The 17,706-nt window shown below is 45.6% G+C and overlaps 3 protein-coding genes across 5 annotated transcripts; 1 reads left to right on the top strand and 2 right to left on the bottom strand.

The window, feature by feature from the left end:
- Positions 1 to 13: 13 nt before the first annotated feature.
- Positions 14 to 3,801, bottom strand: rab33ba (RAB33B, member RAS oncogene family a). The gene is made up of 2 exons (XM_077021974.1): positions 3,244 to 3,801; positions 14 to 2,078 (listed from the first exon to the last, which is right to left on the bottom strand). The coding sequence occupies exons 1-2, from the start codon at positions 3,478 to 3,480 to the stop codon at positions 1,587 to 1,589; spliced, it is 729 nt and encodes a 242-aa protein (XP_076878089.1). The 5' UTR covers positions 3,481 to 3,801; the 3' UTR covers positions 14 to 1,586.
- Positions 3,802 to 3,913: 112 nt separating this feature from the next.
- ugl (ureidoglycolate lyase) lies at positions 3,914 to 9,842 on the top strand. 2 transcript variants are annotated; one of them, XM_077021964.1, is made up of 15 exons: positions 3,914 to 4,168; positions 4,446 to 4,583; positions 5,031 to 5,249; positions 5,436 to 5,526; positions 5,673 to 5,749; positions 5,894 to 6,004; positions 6,332 to 6,391; positions 6,482 to 6,638; positions 6,738 to 6,936; positions 7,185 to 7,263; positions 7,422 to 7,514; positions 7,889 to 7,961; positions 8,317 to 8,384; positions 8,472 to 8,602; positions 8,722 to 9,842. In XM_077021964.1, the coding sequence occupies exons 1-15, from the start codon at positions 3,944 to 3,946 to the stop codon at positions 8,888 to 8,890; spliced, it is 1,890 nt and encodes a 629-aa protein (XP_076878079.1). In that variant the 5' UTR covers positions 3,914 to 3,943; the 3' UTR covers positions 8,891 to 9,842. The 2 variants fall into 2 exon arrangements, with proteins under 2 accessions (XP_076878079.1, XP_076878080.1); XM_077021965.1 differs by lacking the exon at positions 3,914 to 4,168 and having other exon boundaries at positions 4,337 to 4,583.
- On the bottom strand, positions 9,099 to 17,706 carry naa15a (N-alpha-acetyltransferase 15, NatA auxiliary subunit a). Of its 2 annotated transcripts, none has more exons than XM_077021963.1 (20): positions 17,479 to 17,706; positions 15,666 to 15,750; positions 15,457 to 15,561; positions 15,105 to 15,262; positions 14,869 to 15,003; positions 14,527 to 14,680; positions 14,286 to 14,405; positions 14,082 to 14,177; positions 13,675 to 13,781; positions 13,494 to 13,566; positions 13,058 to 13,227; positions 12,711 to 12,863; positions 12,434 to 12,562; positions 12,101 to 12,314; positions 11,742 to 11,935; positions 11,115 to 11,223; positions 10,918 to 11,016; positions 10,653 to 10,793; positions 10,398 to 10,495; positions 9,099 to 10,234 (listed from the first exon to the last, which is right to left on the bottom strand). In XM_077021963.1, the coding sequence occupies exons 1-20, from the start codon at positions 17,530 to 17,532 to the stop codon at positions 10,028 to 10,030; spliced, it is 2,601 nt and encodes an 866-aa protein (XP_076878078.1). In that variant the 5' UTR covers positions 17,533 to 17,706; the 3' UTR covers positions 9,099 to 10,027. The 2 variants fall into 2 exon arrangements, with proteins under 2 accessions (XP_076878078.1, XP_076878077.1); XM_077021962.1 differs by having other exon boundaries at positions 10,653 to 10,796; positions 17,479 to 17,705.

Here is a 17,706-nt window from a genome sequence, read left to right as displayed (position 1 = left end):
CTTGAAACACTCAGAGCTTTTACAGACCACCACAGCCTCTGTTTAATACCCCCAATATTCCCCTGTGCACAAAGCATCCCAGATGACCATAAGAGAGACGGAACTGTTCTGTCATGAGATCCTCTAGCGTTCTGCAAACTCTATTAAAATAATTTCCCAAAAATGATAAAAACAAAACCACACACATCACTGCGTGGGGATGCCTGAGGCTGCCCACCACAGGGCCTGCTGTGGTGACCGACAAGCTCACACAGAGGGTAGAGAGGCAAAAAACATGACCCTGTTTGAGTGAAGACGCTTCTCCCTACGTGCATGTGCAGGGCATGCTGGCTTGATTTAGCCGCATACTTCCAAGACCCCCGTATTAGTGACCCCAAAACGACCAAAGCCATGCGCATCTTTTTCTGTAGTGAAGGGTTACTGGCTGGGAGAGAGAGAGTGATACTGTACTGCTGCTTTAGTGATATAATAATGCCATGCTATGGATAAATGAGGTGTATTATATGAAAGACTTGTTGTATTTGTAGCTGGGCTGCATCTTACAAGCAAGCATTCCTTTTGTAAATGGTCCTTTTTGAAAAGCACACGGGCACAAAACATTCAGATTCAGTATTGCATACGCCGGTCACAGGAACGAGTCGACTGAGTTTTTCTTCCACAACTTCCTCACTGAGCTGCTAACATACACATGTCATAGTTGGCCTGAGACACTTAGGACTGTTAGCAATTTGGTGAGCTCATTTCAGGTTGTTGTCCAGTGGAGTTTCACAGTCACAGTTGTCGTACAAGACAGAAAGAAGAAAAGTCTGCAGGATTGCAATAGACACTTTGTTCCAATGAGTGAAAAAATGAGTGTGTCCTTCCATCCAGTCCTTGGATTCCCTTCAGAGAGAGCCAGTGGTCCTCAGACCCCAAACCAGCACAATCATTTTATGTATGCACACACATGCTGGGGTTTACGCATGAGAATTAGCCGTTTGCCTTAGTCTTGATTATAAGAGGTCAGTGCTGCTTCAGACCACCATTAATATATAAACCTTTTAAGCAAAATGCAAAAAGGGATGATTAGTCAGAACATCTGATGACTGTTCAGTGGTAACATCGCCTTGGGGGAATATATTCTCAACATGTCCAAAGTTCAGTCTGTTTAGGAGCATGTTTATATGTGTGTGTTTGTTTAAATAATCAGGTAATTTGATCAGAATGTGTGTGCACTTGAGATTCACCTTCGCGTATTCCAAATTATTATAAGAATTTCCAAACAAAGTAGCAAAGACTCTAGCAAAGTAAACCCCTGCAGGCTTAACTTCAAGTCAAGGTTTTGTGTGTACATTGTAAATCGCTCTAAAGCCTAGAAAGCCGTTCACCTGCTTCCACAAGATTTTCCCTTACATCTTATCCCTCGCCTAACTGAGCCATCAAGTCTACACCCGCCTACGGTCTTTTTCTGACCTCTTTGCCCTAAGTAAAAGACCAAGGAGTGTCTGAGTCCAGGTCCTTTTCTCCACTTCCTTCCTGGTTGTCTTTTCCCTTTAAACCTGTGACCTCTCACCCGTCGCTTATCCGGCAGATTGCCCTACATATCGCTAACTCTTCCAGCAGCTGCAGCCCCAGTTCCCACGTGGCTCCTCCCCCTCATCATGCCTCCTCAGCACGACAGTGTCGCCCCCTGCTGGTTGACTCAGCACCAAGGGCTTCTGTGACTTCAGCTTGTGTGCCACCGTCATGAAGATGGCCTCCACGTGATCTGTGCTGTTGCGCCCGCCGTCCTCGGCCCCCTGCGGGTTCTTGGCCGACGTCTCGAACAGGGGCATGGAGTGGGCGTCGGCGAACTGCTGCGCCAGGTCCGTGCTCACCTGGGCGGCATGGCGCAGGTCACATTTGTTGCCCACAAGGATCCGGGGCACCTCCTGACCCAGGGCGTGCTGCCGGCACTCCTCGATCCACGCCGGGAGGCTGCGGAAGCTGGCGGCGCTGGTGACGTCGTAGACGAACACAACGGCGTGCACGTTACGGTAGTAATGTTGCACCATACTCTTGCGGAAGCGCTCCTGCCCTGCGGTGTCCCAAAGCTGCACCTGAGAGACAGACAAGGACAGTAATACCTTCATGTAGGTTTTTTTTTCCCTTTCTTCCATTCACACACATTTCTGCTCACTGTCTCCAATTACTCCCTCTAGTGTCTTTTACACTCTTATCTTCTTGTAATTAAAAAACTCATTTTACAATTCTGCAACAAGTATGCTCATGCCAATAAAGCTTACTGATCTGAAGGGATTTTAATAAAAATTAATAATGACGGGGTTAAGAAGGGACATATAAAGAAAGAGAGAAAGGGCTTTGCACAGAAATCTAATATTCTTCCCTCACATCGTTGAAACGCATTTGCTCTTGCAACAGCAAAAGAGCACCGCTAGGAGCGTTCGTGCTGACAGAAACCCGTCCACTTCAGAGGGAGTGTGAGTGTTTGAGTGTCAGACATTCAAGAGGGAGTGTGAGTGTATTAGTGTCAGACATTCAAGAGGGAGTGTGAGTGTTTTAGACTGTCAGACATTCAAGAGGGAGTGTGAGTGTTTTAGACTGTCAGACATTCAAGAGGGAGTGTGAGTGTATAGACTGTCAGACATTCAAGAGGGAGTGTGAGTGTATAGACTGTCAGACATTCAAGAGGGAGTGTGAGTGTATAGACTGTCATAGATTCAAGAGGGAGTGTGAGTGTATAGAGTGTCAGATTCAAGAGGGAGTGAGTGTATAGAGTGTCATAGATTCAAGAGGGAGTGTGAGTGTATAGAGTGTCATAGATTCAAGAGGGAGTGTGAGTGTATAGAGTGTCATAGATTCAAGAGGGAGTGTGAGTGTATAGAGTGTCATAGATTCAAGAGGGAGTGTGAGTGTATAGAGTGTCATAGATTCAAGAGGGAGTGTGAGTGTATTAGACTGTCAGACATTCAAGGATCGGAGGTTTAGTGTCAGTGCGCATCAGCAGGACCTAAGCAGTCCGGTCCTGAAGATCCCACAGCCCATCCTTGTGTTTGGGGTAGTGTTCATTCAAACCGACCAACAACCGCTCCTTGGGCAGGCAAACCAAACGCGGAACTCGATATCAAATCGATACGTTATTTATAAATAAACGACGGCCAAACGACTCGAGTAACCTTCAAAAACACAGACTTGTTCGGTGGCTCCACGACACGTCGTACGCAGTTAGCGAGTCTAAATCACCATTTAGATCCGGCCGCTTACCTTGATTTTTTCTCCGTCGATTTCAATGATCTTCTCCCGAAAATCCACCCCGATCGTAGCCTCGGTTTTATCCGGGAACCTGCCCGCACAGAACCGGTAGGTCAGGCAGGTCTTCCCGACCCCGGAGTCTCCGATCACGATGATCTTGAAGATCCGAGTTCGGGGAGGCGGCAGCAGAGAGCCGGTCAGCGACGTGCTGAACTCCAGAGAAGACTCCACGTCGGTCATCCTGATCATCTGTGTGTTTGGTTGTTTCACGGCGGTGAGAGTGAATGTTTCACGGCGGTAAAACGGCCATTTGTGCGGGCGGTTTAACGCCAGCCAGCTGAGTCACCGTCACCCAGTCAGCTAGCTAGCTCACCAAGTTGGCCAACCAATGGTATTAAAATGTGCCTCGGGCATATAACCGGACATAAATAACTGTAATTTGGTTTTAAACCTTAAAGTTGGCATTCAGCAACACTGGCACTATTTGGTCAGATAAGAATAATTCCACATTGCTGTCTGCGTCTTCTCTTACTGCACTGTTTTGGTTTTTTAGCCACGTACGATATTTGCATAGCAAATCTCGCGAGAGTTTGAGAGGCGCAAGCTTTCGAAGAAGGTAGATACCAGTAGTTTCCACTGATTAAAAAATATATATATTGCTCCATATAAATCGTATGCACTTATTCAGTTCATCGCACTATATACGTTTTACATGTTTGTTCAGTTATATTCAACAATTTCAAGATTAAAAGCATTTCTTAAAAAACATGTGGTGATTGAAAATAATTTATTTCAAACCTTTTTCACACAAGACACAGAAGAAAATAAAATAAGTAAAGACAAACAGAAACAACTATTACATGTTTGGCTTTACAAAAGGGTAATGACCCGCACCAAAGTCCATTTCAGGAGCAACGAACGTCCTGGAAGAATGCTGGCAAGTCTTCCAAATTTGTTGGCTTTTAAAAACGCTATATCTTTAATCCTATTTAACATTTATTTAATATATTCAAAGTATAACTAATATTAAACCTTTCAAATTTTGTGAGATCTTCAGTTTAGTATTTTGATTGGTTTGTTTTAGCTGTGGTTTAGTGCAGGAGAAAAGTAACGTAATACAGTTAGACCTTTGTTCGTGTTAACTGAGCACCTTAATGCTGCAGCAGTATTACCAAGGGGAAAAAACCAAACCCTCACCTCACCTTTCCACACAGGAACCTAAAGGTGTGGAAGGTGTTAATCTGGAGCCATGTCCTCCGGGGCTTTCCAGGGAGTTTCAGACGCTCTTCACAACTGAGGCTCTGCGGTTTCTGTCTGATTTGTGTTCCACATTCCAACCAGAGGTCGACAAGGTGCAGAATATTGAGAGAAATGCACAATGTTTTCAGTGGCAGCAATGTTTTATGGTTCATATTCATGTGTATAAGGAAATGTTTCTTTTAAATGTTTATAGGCCTATACTAAACTGTGTGTGTATCCTAATGTTCAGGGACTTCATAATTGGTTACCTTATCAAATCAAATATATTTGTATAGCGCTTTTCACAATATATGTTGCCTTATCAGAGTATAATTGCTCTAACTACATTAGTGTGTGAAAAGAGCACAAAACAGCTGAAAATCATACATTAACCAAGTTTTTACCAGAGTGTACCTATGCGTTAAGATGTTTTAGCAAAGTAATAATTGCAGCTGTAAATGATTAGTGAATCCCAGTTATGTTTTTTTTTCTTTAAAAGCTTAGCGTGCATATAGCTGTCCAAGAGAGCCACGGAGACATTTCCCCATTTTATGTCCAAGGTCCTTAAGGTGAGAACTCTTCGGAAGGTTCAGCTAGATCTGACAGGAGAGCTGCCAGACTTCAGGAAGGACACCGCTCACATCCGCGATGACCCCACTTGGAGAGTCAACCCTGTACCTCTCCGACTACAATGCAGACATGTGGATGTCGGTGACCTTTCACCCTCTGATACAAAGCGTCTGATACAGGGCCTCAGATCTCCAGCCCAAGGACTACAAGTAAGAAACAACAAATAAGGACACTGATGTAAAGTACTGCTCTCGGATAGTGCTCGATAAAGAGCTACCCTCTTGTGCCCTTGTATGGGAAAAAATATAAAAAAACAAGGGGGGTATATAAAAAACCTCATTTGGTATACAAATGTGTGTATCTGTTTGTGTGTGTTACTAATTTATGTTTTGTAGGTAGATTTTGATGATGGCAATTGCCCAACATACTACAATCAGATTAAAGGCATCTATAATGTTTACCAGGCTGTTCACAACCAGTTTGATGGCAAGTTTTACTGTGCCTATTTATAGATTGCTTTGTTTTATGCTGAACCATATGGAACCCGTAAGGATCCGAATTTCATTAATTTCTCATGGGTTTTCTGGTAGATTTACTAAAGCCTGCAACATTTGTTCCTGCCCCCCAAACAGATGCTCCACCCATATCTCAGGCTCCGGTCCTTATGCTCCGCCCACGTGCCTGGAACATGGTGGAGAGCAACATGCTGGTGCTGATCTCTAAGATCGACTGGTTTGATTACCACTAACAAGCACCTGAATGTTAATCTAGTGCCATTATTGCTACATATGATCACATTGTCTTGTAGGTTTAAACAGGGTGTGTGTTTGTGTGTCTACATGTGTTTACATAGGTGAATGGCCATGAGGTCCCAGGTCCACTATTTGATTTTGGCCTGCTCATGTTCCATAATGCAAAGCTTTTGTTTGAAACTGAAAGTGGGCCTTTTTTCTACCTGTCCAAGGTCAGTCTCTGATCAGAAAATATCATCAATGATCAGAAAATAGTCTATTCCAAAGGCTTCAATTCTCCTTTAAAGCAGGCAATAAAGCTACAAAGACAAAGGAAAATGAAATTCAATCTACAAGACACAACAAAAATTATGAAGACATAACCACTGATCTTGGTGTAATGTTCTGCTGTGACATGGATATTTCCTACTCAGTCTCTGAGTAAATCATTTACATGATTTTTTATGCAAAATGCCATGATCAACTGCTCTGGTTATATTGGTTGGAAGTTGTTTAGCTCTCCTGAAGTAGTGGCTTGCTAAATCTTTTTTCGTCTTTAGGTTGAGAGCTATCTGGAGGCAAAACTGTGGAATCAGGTTTTTCTGTGGGCAGAAGACAGGGTAAAGAAGTTATGCTTTTGCTCAAGTTCATTTTTCTGCATGTCCTGCTTTTCACACTTGTGATATGCTGTGTGTGTGTTTCTGTGATAGCTTGGCTTGCCAGTGGGCTGCACCAAAGCAACAGTTCTTATAGAGTGTGTCCTGGCCTCATTTGAAATGGAAGAGATTCTCTTCGAACTACGAGAGCACTCTGCCGGTTTGAACTGTGGCATCTGGGATTACTCTGCTTCCTTCGTAAACAAATTTGGTCAGTATTTACATTTAAGAACTCCAGTGATGACTTGAGCAGAAGGTTCAAGTAACATCTGGGACAGTTATGGCGAAACTGCTCTTCTTCCCTCACCAGGTCATCGGCCAGACTTCCTGCTCCCTGATCGCAGCAAGTACGTGAACATGGAAAAGCGTTTCCTGCGCAGCTATATGGACCTGCTGGTGCAGACGTGTCATCGCAGGGGCGCCTTGGCTACAGGTGGCATGGCAGCGCTGCTGTTGCCCAGAGACAGCGAGAGTGTCCTTTACAAGACTGTAGTGAATACTGTCACCAGGTAAGAAACAGCAAACTGACCTACATTTGCACCATCTTAGTCTGCTAAACAATCTTATATACTTCATGCCTAGAGCAAGGTCTTTTTGTTATTTAAAAAATATTTTGCCCCATCTTTTAAACACTTAATATTTCACACAAACACTGATCACTTGTCACTGTCTAGTTTTCTTAATATTCACAATAACCCAACACTAGGGATAGACGTTGTGTACCATTTAATCTCCATTTACACTTCTGTTTCTTCAGGCTAAAGCTGCTGGAAATTAAGGCAGGAGTTGATGGTTTCATGGTGTATGATATGAACCTGATTGAACCCATGCAAAGAGTGAGTCCCATTTGGGTTACACACTGATATCTCCACAAGTCGTCACTGGGATGTATAAATTAGCATTTTGGCTCTCTGAGCAAGGAGTGTTTTTAGTATTATGTAACAGCACTGATATATACTCATGTGTGTCTCTGGCCTCCTCCCCCAACTCACAGCTGTTTCAGCAGCACTCCCAGAGCCAGAACCAGCTCCACCAGCTGCGGCCTGGCCTCACTGTGACCCCCGAAGACCTCTTGATTATGCCAGCGGTCAGTGGATCTCCTGCAAGCTAGCTCCAAGAGAGACACTACAGAGCACAAAATGTGCATGTTGGGAAAGGGAGTTGTGCAACACCAAGCAAACCAGTGCGGACATAGTTAAAGGAGCATTTTCCACTGCAACCATAAGTTTGTGCAGAATGTTGATCCACATTTCAGTGCACCTGAAACAGCCATTTATAAACCTTGAATTTCAGATACATTTGTGCTAGAAGCCTGGACAAATTTGTCCAGACTCCCAAGGACTGGCTCAGAAAAAAACTACCTATAAAAGTGTCACATGGTGCCATTTAGCCTACAAGTCAACAGTTTGCACTTTCTGCATAACCCTTCACATTATAAGTCTTAAGTGTGTCTCTCTGCAGGGTGGAGTGACATTGAATGGGTTGAAATACAACATTGCTGTGGGTGTGCTGTTCATCGAGGCCTGGCTCTCAGGTGATGGTGGGTTGGTGGTGGGGGGAGTAACAGGGAGTTTACCCCCAAACACCTGATGCTACTGCTAATTGATGGGTGCTTACAAGCCTGATGAGAAGGGTGTAACTGAAGTCAAACTCAAGTGCTTGGTGATTATTAGCTTAACAAATTTATCTACACTCCTTAGTTCCATCGTTAGAAAAAAATCCTGTGTAGTGTGTGTTAGTCATCTGTTAACTATTCAATCAACTAAGTGATTTATAGAGACTGGCTGCTAAATTGCACAAAAGAGGGGTTGCAGTGTGTAGTTGTAATGGCAATTTATTATATACATTGCATCCTTATGTAAACAGTTTGTATATATTATGTTTGGCAGGAAGAGGGCACTTTTTCTACAGGGGCCAGGTAGAGGACTCTGCCACTGCAGAGATCTCACGATCTCAGGTGGGTTGGGTGGTTTCAGTAAAAGGAGTATAACCACTGGATTCACATTTCACCACCAACTTCTGACTTTATGTCTATCTTGCTCAGGTGTGGCAGTGGATCCGGCACCAGGTGAAACTGGAGGATGATGGGAGGACAGTGACTTGTGGGTTGGTGAGGAGCTTGGCACAGGACCTAGTGGCTGATCTGAGGGCAGCAACACACTGTCAGACACACCGGTACAATGACCAAACTTCAGTAAAATATCAGTGCATATGGTTGCGATTAACAGAACAGACCACAATGCCTCTGGGTTTAGCGTTCTCCCTCAGTAGTCCCTGTCTCTCATTGTTCACAGAGATGAAGAAAGATTGATGACAGCCCTTAGCATGTTTCTGGAGCTGGTGCAAAAGAGTGACTTCCCAGAGTTCCTCACCACCTACCTGTACCTGGACCACACCTTCCTGAGTTTTCAGCGTCTGCACAAGGAGCGAGGATGGGGTGGAGCTCTCGCATCCCGGCTTTAGCGAACTCTGGCTAACAACTGAAGGCTCGGAGTAAAACAGCTTGAGACCTCAAGATTGAATGCAGAAGGAACAAACAAACAAAAAACAAAGGACATATGGTAGTGCAGAACGCTTACATAAGTAAACTTGGTAGATATTTTCAGAGCAGACAGCAAATCGCGATCCAAAAAAATAAAAGCCCATGTATATCATGTATGATGACAGCGACTTGAATTCAGTTAATTTTATTCGTAACTGTTTTGCGAGTGTCAAAGGGAGTTCAGACAGCTGTGTGATCGACAGGCTCACTTTATGGAAAATACGAATTGTAACCACTTTATGAAAGAAAAAAAATAAAACCCCCAGCAGGACGGGAAAAAAAGGCAAAGGACCGTGGTCAAAATAAAACATTTCTATGCAAGTCCTTGAAAAGCTATCATCACCATTCAGACATTCACTGGATAACCAAGTTCAGATGATGGAAGAGAAAATGAGACAAAGTAAAAGGGGTGAAACAGAAGCTGCACATCCGTGTCCCCCACCCCCACCGTCGGTGGAAACGCTTTTTGTTCAGCAAATGTGTGCAAGTCTTTATAAACACTCCCTCCATCCTCCAAGGTCACTAGCAACAGTTACTGCCACCATCTTAAGATCCGCCCTACAGGTTTGGCACACAACCACCCATGTCGAACCAGGACCAAGAGTATTGCTTGTCCATAGCATTTTTTTTCCTTTTAATATTCTATTATATAAATTATTCTTAAAAACATGAGAAGAAGGTGCATGTGTGGCATTGAGTTCATCACTAGCCATCTTCATCCACGATCCACTCTCCGCAAACATACCATTTATCGGTTATTTGTTTAGGAGTAGTCATTAGCCATGTTAAAAAAAAAAAGAAAAATAAAATAAACAAAAACAAATCCTACCATAAAACGGATATTGTTTCCCCGTCACCCTGTGCCTTGCTCATCTGTCCGAAGTTTCAGTCCTGCTTGCGTTACCACAGTAGAGTCACAACCTCTTACGCCTTCTGGTCTTGAAATGGCAGCTGGCCACACACACACAAAAAAACCCAAAAAACAAACAAAAACAAACAAAAAAACCCCCCAAGCCCACCCCCCCTCCAAAAAATACAAACCAACAAAAACCCCACTCTCATATCTCGTTGGTCATGTCCTCATGGTCACCAGATGACAGGTCTCCATTGGTTGTTATAACAGCATTGTCCTGGTAACCAGGGGGCATGAAGGCAAGACAGTAGGGGTAGAGGGCATGGCAGGACATGCGATATGATTCCAGATTTTTCTGCTGTCCTGAGCCCAGGCTACCATCACGTAGGGCCTGCAAAACCTCCGTGCATATCTATCATGTGCGGTCGCACGCGCGCGCACACACACACACACACACACACACACACACAATTGTAGGAAAAAAAATGGGAGAAAAACATTTAGCAGAGCGATTATAAAAGGTCTGCCTAAACAGGTGTAAAAATATTAGCGTGTTGTCGTACTAGCACAAGTACCTTTATGCTCCGGCCAGTAAGGGACTCGTCCAGAGAGGAAGCCAGCTCAGCAGCCATACTCTCAGTGGAGGGGTCCAGAAACACCATCATCTTAGCAGCTACACACACACACGGGAATTATCAGTACAAATGAATTAGACACTATCCGCACATCAGCATATATAATAATACATAAAAATGAAATGGCCGGCATCGTGCCCCCAGGGGGGGGTTGGGGGGTGAGTCAGCAGTCTGGCGGCAGTGTGTGTGCCGTACCTGCTACTCTGTGGGGTATGGAGCCGGCATGCTTGCTCAAAAAGTTTTTGTTATAGGTCTTGGGATCACAGTCACCAAACAGACGCGCAATCTCCTTCTTTAGAACAGTCTGCACAGGTGGGGCAAGACCCTTATTGTCAGCTACTGTGAAAACACACACACACCCACCACCTCTGAATTACAGGTGTACTGGTAGGAGAAGAGAACTTCAAATGCACGTGATGAGCACAATACAGATTGTTACAGAGTGTGTGTGTGTGTGTACCTCCTTTGAAGAAGCGGATGAGGCACTGGTGGAGCCAAGGGTGGTCAGGTTCCAAGGCGTGGGCTCTCTTCACCGACTGCAGCATCAGCAAATGCTTCTCTGGAAACACACACACACACGCAGCACCATCACTGCAGCTAAGAGTCTGCTGACCTCAACTCAGCGGCTCCTGTGCTCAAGGGACCTCTGCTGCTCACCTTTGCGGAGGTAGATCTCAAAGGCCAGGAGGTGTGTGTCAATCTTATTCCACACGAGGTTCTTCAGAGGAGTCAGGAACTTCACAGCTTCCTCGAGGGGGTTTTCAACCTATGGAACCAAACAGTCAGCTCCAGCCACACAAGACAAAACACACAGAACCCAACACAAAACGCCCACATAACCCAACACAAAACCCCCGTATAACCCACAGAACCCGACACAAAACCCCCGTATAACCCACAGAACCAGACACAAAACCCCCATATAACCCACAGAACCAGACACAAAACCCCCGTATAACCCACATAACCCGACACAAAACCCCCGTATAACCCACATAACCCGACACAAAACCCCCGTATAACCCACAGAACCCAACACAAAACCCCCATATAACCCACAGAACCAGACACAAAACCCCCATATAACCCACAGAACCAGACACAAAACCCCCATATAACCCACAGAACACCCCCATAACCTACCGAACCCAACACTAAGAACATTAAAAAACCCAATAAAAGTAGTAGCAAAGTAGAAAACCAATTATTGCCCCTCAGCTTCCCCAACCTGGCCCCCTACATCAGAGCCCCTCAGCCCCACTACACACACCTGCCCCACCTCACCTTCACCAGCTTCTCAGGTATGAGCTCTTCTTTAGGCCCCCCTATCTCCTCCTCATCCTCCTCTTTTTTCTTCTTTTGGTTCTTCAGCTGCTTCTCCTTCTCGGCGTTCTTCTTCTCCTCTTCCAGCTGAGCTTTCTTCTGTGCTCGCCGCTGTTTGTTCCTTAGTTTCTTCAGCTCCTTATCAGTCAGGTTTGCTTAAAAATAAAAGCCCAATTAAGACCGTAAGGAAAACATCACACAAAAACAAACACTTTCTACCTCCCTCCCCTACCATCCATCCTGCCTGTCCTCTAAACGCTATTGGTTAATGACTTTGGGGGCAGGCATGCGTGTGCAGGTGCATGTGGACACTTCATTACTATTGTCTGCCTGGGACTCCTTGTTGTCGTCACAGAGCGGGTTGTCGTGCAGGTCGAGGTAGATCTGGATGGCCGTGTGTGCGGCCTTGAAGTAGAAGGGGTGCATGCGGAGAACGTCCTCCAGCTTCAGCAAAGCCACGTACGAGCGGAGTGTCATCTTCCTCATGCAGTACGTGTGGAAGTCAAACTGGTCGTCCGTTATTTCGACAAAGTGCTGCAGGGACCAGGGAACAAGCAAAGACAGAGAAATCGACAAAGAACATTTTTTTGAGAAAAACAAAGATGGATGAGGATTAAGAGTAAAGATGGAGGTGAATTCTGCTGCTCACTCACTCTCTCAATTTCATGACATTTCTTCAGCGCCTCCCCGTACTTGTTCATGGCCTTGTAAGCCAAGGCACATTCAGTCTGAAACCACATACACTGCATCTCATTCAGATTCTCCACGGCTGAAGTGCCTTCCTGGAAAACAAACACACATGTTTACATTTCCAAGTGAAGACAGAGACACACACACACGCTTACTACAAGCCCATGGGCATGTACACACACACACACACACACACACACACACACACACACACACACACACACGCACGCACGCACTCACCCGTGTGAACTTGGAGCACATCTCCTCAGCCTCCTTCACCAAGCCTGCCTTCAGCAGGTACTTGGCGCATTTGGAGTTGATGAAGCGGTCAGCAGTGTCCAGAGCCTGGGCCTCGTCCATCCAGCGGGCCGCCTCCCGGATGTTCCCTGCGTGCTACAGCCAGGAAAACAGATGGAGAGAAAGAAAAAACAGAGATATGAGAGAGAGAGGGAGAGAGAGAGAGAGAGAGATGGAGGGGTATACACTGGCCTGCCCCAACCCTAACTACCCCCTGCTGACACATCTTCAACAGCATGACCTTTAACACCTCTCTGCCCTCATCAGTGCAGCCGTCTGCGTGCCTGTACCTTGTAAATCTTGGCCTTGATGAGGAAGAGCTCTATAAGTGTGGGGGTGCTATCGATGGCGGCGTTGATGTAGTCCAGGGCGACGGTGTGCTGGCCGATGTGGTCAAAATGCTGAGCGAGGAAATACTGAACCCACAGCAGAGTGGTGGGAGGTTCCGTCTTCCCATCGTCTGCGCACACACACACACAGTATTACTAATTTCTATCTGCCCACCGTTCATTTGACCACAGCAGTTGAAGGTTCTGTTAAGCACACTTCTTAATGAGCAAGTTGAAACGTGCCCAAACTTACAGCACACTCGGCTGTAACACGCAGAGTAGGGACGCCTGCCCAAGCAATGCTTTCAGACGCAGTTGTACAATTATTAGTCACTAATGCATTTATAGCACATGCACTTTTAACGTTATCAGATGTGGACGTGGACGGTTTACTCACCGTTCTGACTGAACATTCTAGAGCTCCTCAGACTGGCCTCATAGCTGACCACTGACTCCTCGATGATCGACACCTGGCCAGAGAGAAAGTCTCAACGTGATCACCGCCAAGGGTTTGAGAATCCCACTCTTTTGTTCTGACCCCCCACCCCCATAGCCCTGCATCCGTCTCTCCATTTCACCTTCTCCTTGTCGTGGTAGAGAGATTTGAGGGTGGTGAAGAGTGGAGGGCAGCCTTTGCTGAATGTCATCCTCAGGTAACGGTCCAGACACTCCCTGAACTTCTCTCCTGAGCACAGCCACACCAAAGCCTTCATCAGAAACTACTCATGACTTCATTTCCAAACCAAATGAAGTAGCTTGTGGAAACTTAGTTAAGCCAAAATTTTTTTGTTAATGGCAAATTTATAAAATAATTTAAAAAATAATAATAATAAAAATAAAAAAAAAACATGAAACATCAATAGAACATATATTTCTTACAATATGTTTTAAATCACACCACTCCAACAGACCTACTGACCAACAGAACCCACATAACCAACCCAAAAAGCTCAAATTGAGAAGACCATGCCTAACTGGAACTGACCGGTGAGGAAGTTGAGTGGCATTCTGAGGGGAACTAAACCTTTAGGGAACTTCACACAGGCATCCTCATAGATCTGCTGCCTGTCCTCAACATTCCCTACACACACACAGTCAGGAAGCATAGAGTGACAATGCACAGGACACATGGTAAAAGTAAACAAATAAATCATCTTGGATGTATGTATGAATGTACGTGCGCGCGTACTTGGTTTCAGTGCTCCCTCCAGTCCCTGGTAGTAGCTCCAGTTCTCGGGGTTCCTCTCCTGCAGTCTGCGATAGACCTCAGTGGCCTCATCAGCTCGATCCAACTTTAGCAAGAGCTCCCCTACACACGCATATACACACACACACACACACACACACACACACACAAACAAGATTATCTTCTTGAAAAGAATCCCTTTGTAAATCAGTGTCAGCAGCTCTTCAGTAAGCACTCAACACACCTTTTATCTCCTCCACAGCCAGTTTGTCACAGATCTGTTTCTCGTAGCCGCTCAGGTGATCGAGAGCCTCTCTGAAAAGGCCCGCCTCTCTCAACACCTGATTCTGATACAGCAAGAGCTCACTGTACTCATAGTCAACCTTATCTGGGGAGGTCTGATGCGCATGCCCGCAAAAACACACACACACACACACACACACACACACACACACACACACACACACAAATAAATAAGTAATAAAATGCATTTTCTTTCTCATGCGATGCAAAGGTTCATATTAGCAATTCACAATGCTATGGCAAGAACGACGCCAACAAGATAGGATGCAAACGTGACCAGAACCTGCTGGGTTTTGCGGAACTCTTCCACTATCTTTGCGGCCATCTCGTAGTCCTGTAGGAGGTGGTAGGCAATGGCGTAACCGATCCACGAAGCTCTCTGGGCTGGTCTCAACTGCAGCAGCTGGTACCTGGTCTCCTAAGAGACATTACATAAAGAACAAGAATAATCAATTTTTTCAGTACAATGCACCGCCCGTCTCCACACATCCCTCAAACACTGATGTCGTTCTCTCTTACCCTATAGCCCTCCAGGTCTCTCATCTGGATTTGCAGGAGTGAGAGGTCTCTCAGGATTTGCAGATTGTCTTTGTCCCATTTCAAGGCATTTCTGTAGCACTTGATGGCTTCATCATACTTTTTATCCGACCGCTGCAGCAAACCATACACGTGCCAACCTGATGGGGAGGTGTCAAGGAAATGGTACAGCTAGCCCACAGTTGCCAAGTTACATACATATGTCCATCAGGAAGCTACAGTCAGTACAGACATTTGCTTTTCCATGCCTATATTAAAACGACTTGTCCAATTCAATCATGTGATAACTCAGGGATTGTTTGTCTGAGGCTCCCATAAGCTTTGTGGAGGATACAGACGTGACTCTTCAGGTCATTGCGAAGGCCTCTCCTGACCAGATCATAGGCCTCCTCTTTCCTCCCCAGACAGTTCAGAGTCAGTCCCTTCATGGCCAGAGTTTCTGCAGGGGGGGGTATGTGCAAAGGTGGGCAGAGCGATGAAAATATGCACTGGATCAAAATTGGGTTTATGTAATTCAACAGTGTTAGGACTGGGAAGAGCTACCTCCATGCTCTGAAAATTTGTGGTTGGAAAGGATTTGTTTGCAGAACTTCAGACCATTTCTGTATTGCTTGTGTTCGTAGCACCTCTGATGTATACGAAAGAGAGTGAGAGAAAGGGGGAAAAAAATTTACTGAAGCTTTTCTGAGTCCACTGCAAATCAAAAGTCTTGCAAGGTACACACTGAACTTGTCTCCTCCTATGCAACTCATGGGACAAGCAGTTGATTCATCAACTAAGGCGTCCAAGTCTTCTATCTAAACACGAAGAAAGCCCTCACTGTGAGTGAAGCTGCTTCGCACACACTTTGATGTTTATTGTGCAGACCTCATTACATGCAACATGATCAGTGCATCTTCTAAGAACTCCAGATTCCAGAAAGCTGTCTAGCACAGAGAGATGCAGATTATAAATTCCCATGCACACTGGTCAATTTAGGTGACCAAGGAGCTGCCTGCTAAATGTTCACGTGAGAGTGACATGCAGGAATGTCCCTCTGGCACAAGCTTATCATGAGGGCAGCAGTCCTGTCCAACACCGCAGCACCACTTAGACTACAGGACAAGCAGGGCCTCAAACCAGATAATTACATCTCAGAAAAACAGACAGAGGAATATATTATGATTATTATGACCGGTTTCCATATCCCCTGCCTCAGAAGTCTTTATCTGCTGCAGTTATCACAAAGCACCACATTAAAACATTGACCCAAGCCTCTCAATTTATAACGAATTTGTGTTTTTTCAATAAACAGGAACTGTGCTAGCCTGATGAAAATATTTAGATACATTTCACAGCTAATTAGAGGCGTGGCTTTCACATACTGAAAACAGGCCCAAGTCAACATATGCATTGAGGAAAACTACTCCAGACCAGTAAATACAAGATCGCTAGCTAGATGTGCTAGCACAAGCATCACTCCACTTTTTCATTGAAAGTAACAACACGCTTCATTTTGGCCAGAGATCACCCAATCTCAGGAATCAACTGTTAGCCAGCCAGCAACACTTCTGCAGACTGTGGCTACCTACAAGCTGTCATCCAAGCTAACGAGCTTCTCAGCAACATCACCGCAACACTCCCCAGCCAGCTGACCCGACAAACACGCTTTGTTTCCATTAATTCACCTAATTATGCACCACACAGGGACAAGACAGCTAGCAAAACTACACGAATAAAACTCCCGTGGTCTCATGTTATGAGTAGACAGTTGGCTACAGTCGCTGGCTACTTCTTAATCATTAAGTTTCATTGAATGGTTGGTCTATTGTTTATACAAACAAACAAACGTTGAATTTTTAGGGTAAGCTGCAACGGCGAGTTAGCTGGCTGTGCGAACTGGCTGGCGACTGCATTTCGCAACTTGAGCGACGGCAACTTTCCGTGAGGCGAGTTGAGTTAGCCGGCTAGCTAATGTGGGCACGCGCAACCCCTGGCGAGTTGAGTTAGCCGGCTAGCTAACGTGGGCACGCGCAGCCTTGGCGAGTTGAGTTAGCCGGCTAGCTAACCCGACTGTGGGCACGCGCAGCCTTGGCGAGTTGAGTTAGCCTGCTAGCTAATGTGGGCACGCGCAGCCTTGGCGAGTTGAGTTAGCCGGCTAGCTAACCCGACTGTGGGCACGCGCAGCGACCGTTAAAACGAGCCCCCAACACCAGACACCCACATCTCCACATCTAGGGTGCCCGGCCACGCTGCCGCCGCCTCGGCGCTCTCGGTTCGTGTCAGCGCCCGACCTTTAAATAGCCAAACGCGACCTGACACACGCCGCCGAGCCCACAGCCCCTTTCGGTTGGTCCGCAAATCTCTCACAACTTACCAATATTCTCTTAAAGAGAGCGTTTTCTTTAGGCGGCAGTGTTATTGAGGGCATCGTTGCTATTGAATGGCCCGTGTAACTTTGCTATAACATTAATCAGAACTGTAGTTGTCCTGAAGCAATCCTCTCTTGGATTGTCTACTAGTAAAAAAAAACCCGAACTTCAGTTTCGGGCTCCTCGTCTTCACGTGGTGACAGAAGGCCCCCTTCACTAGCAAAATGGCGATT

Source organism: Brachyhypopomus gauderio, chromosome 11, assembly GCF_052324685.1.
Source record: "Brachyhypopomus gauderio isolate BG-103 chromosome 11, BGAUD_0.2, whole genome shotgun sequence".
NCBI classification, from domain to species: Eukaryota; Metazoa; Chordata; class Actinopteri; order Gymnotiformes; family Hypopomidae; genus Brachyhypopomus; species Brachyhypopomus gauderio.
Note: the sequence above shows the minus strand (reverse complement) of the source record. Positions and strands in the feature narration are given on the sequence as shown.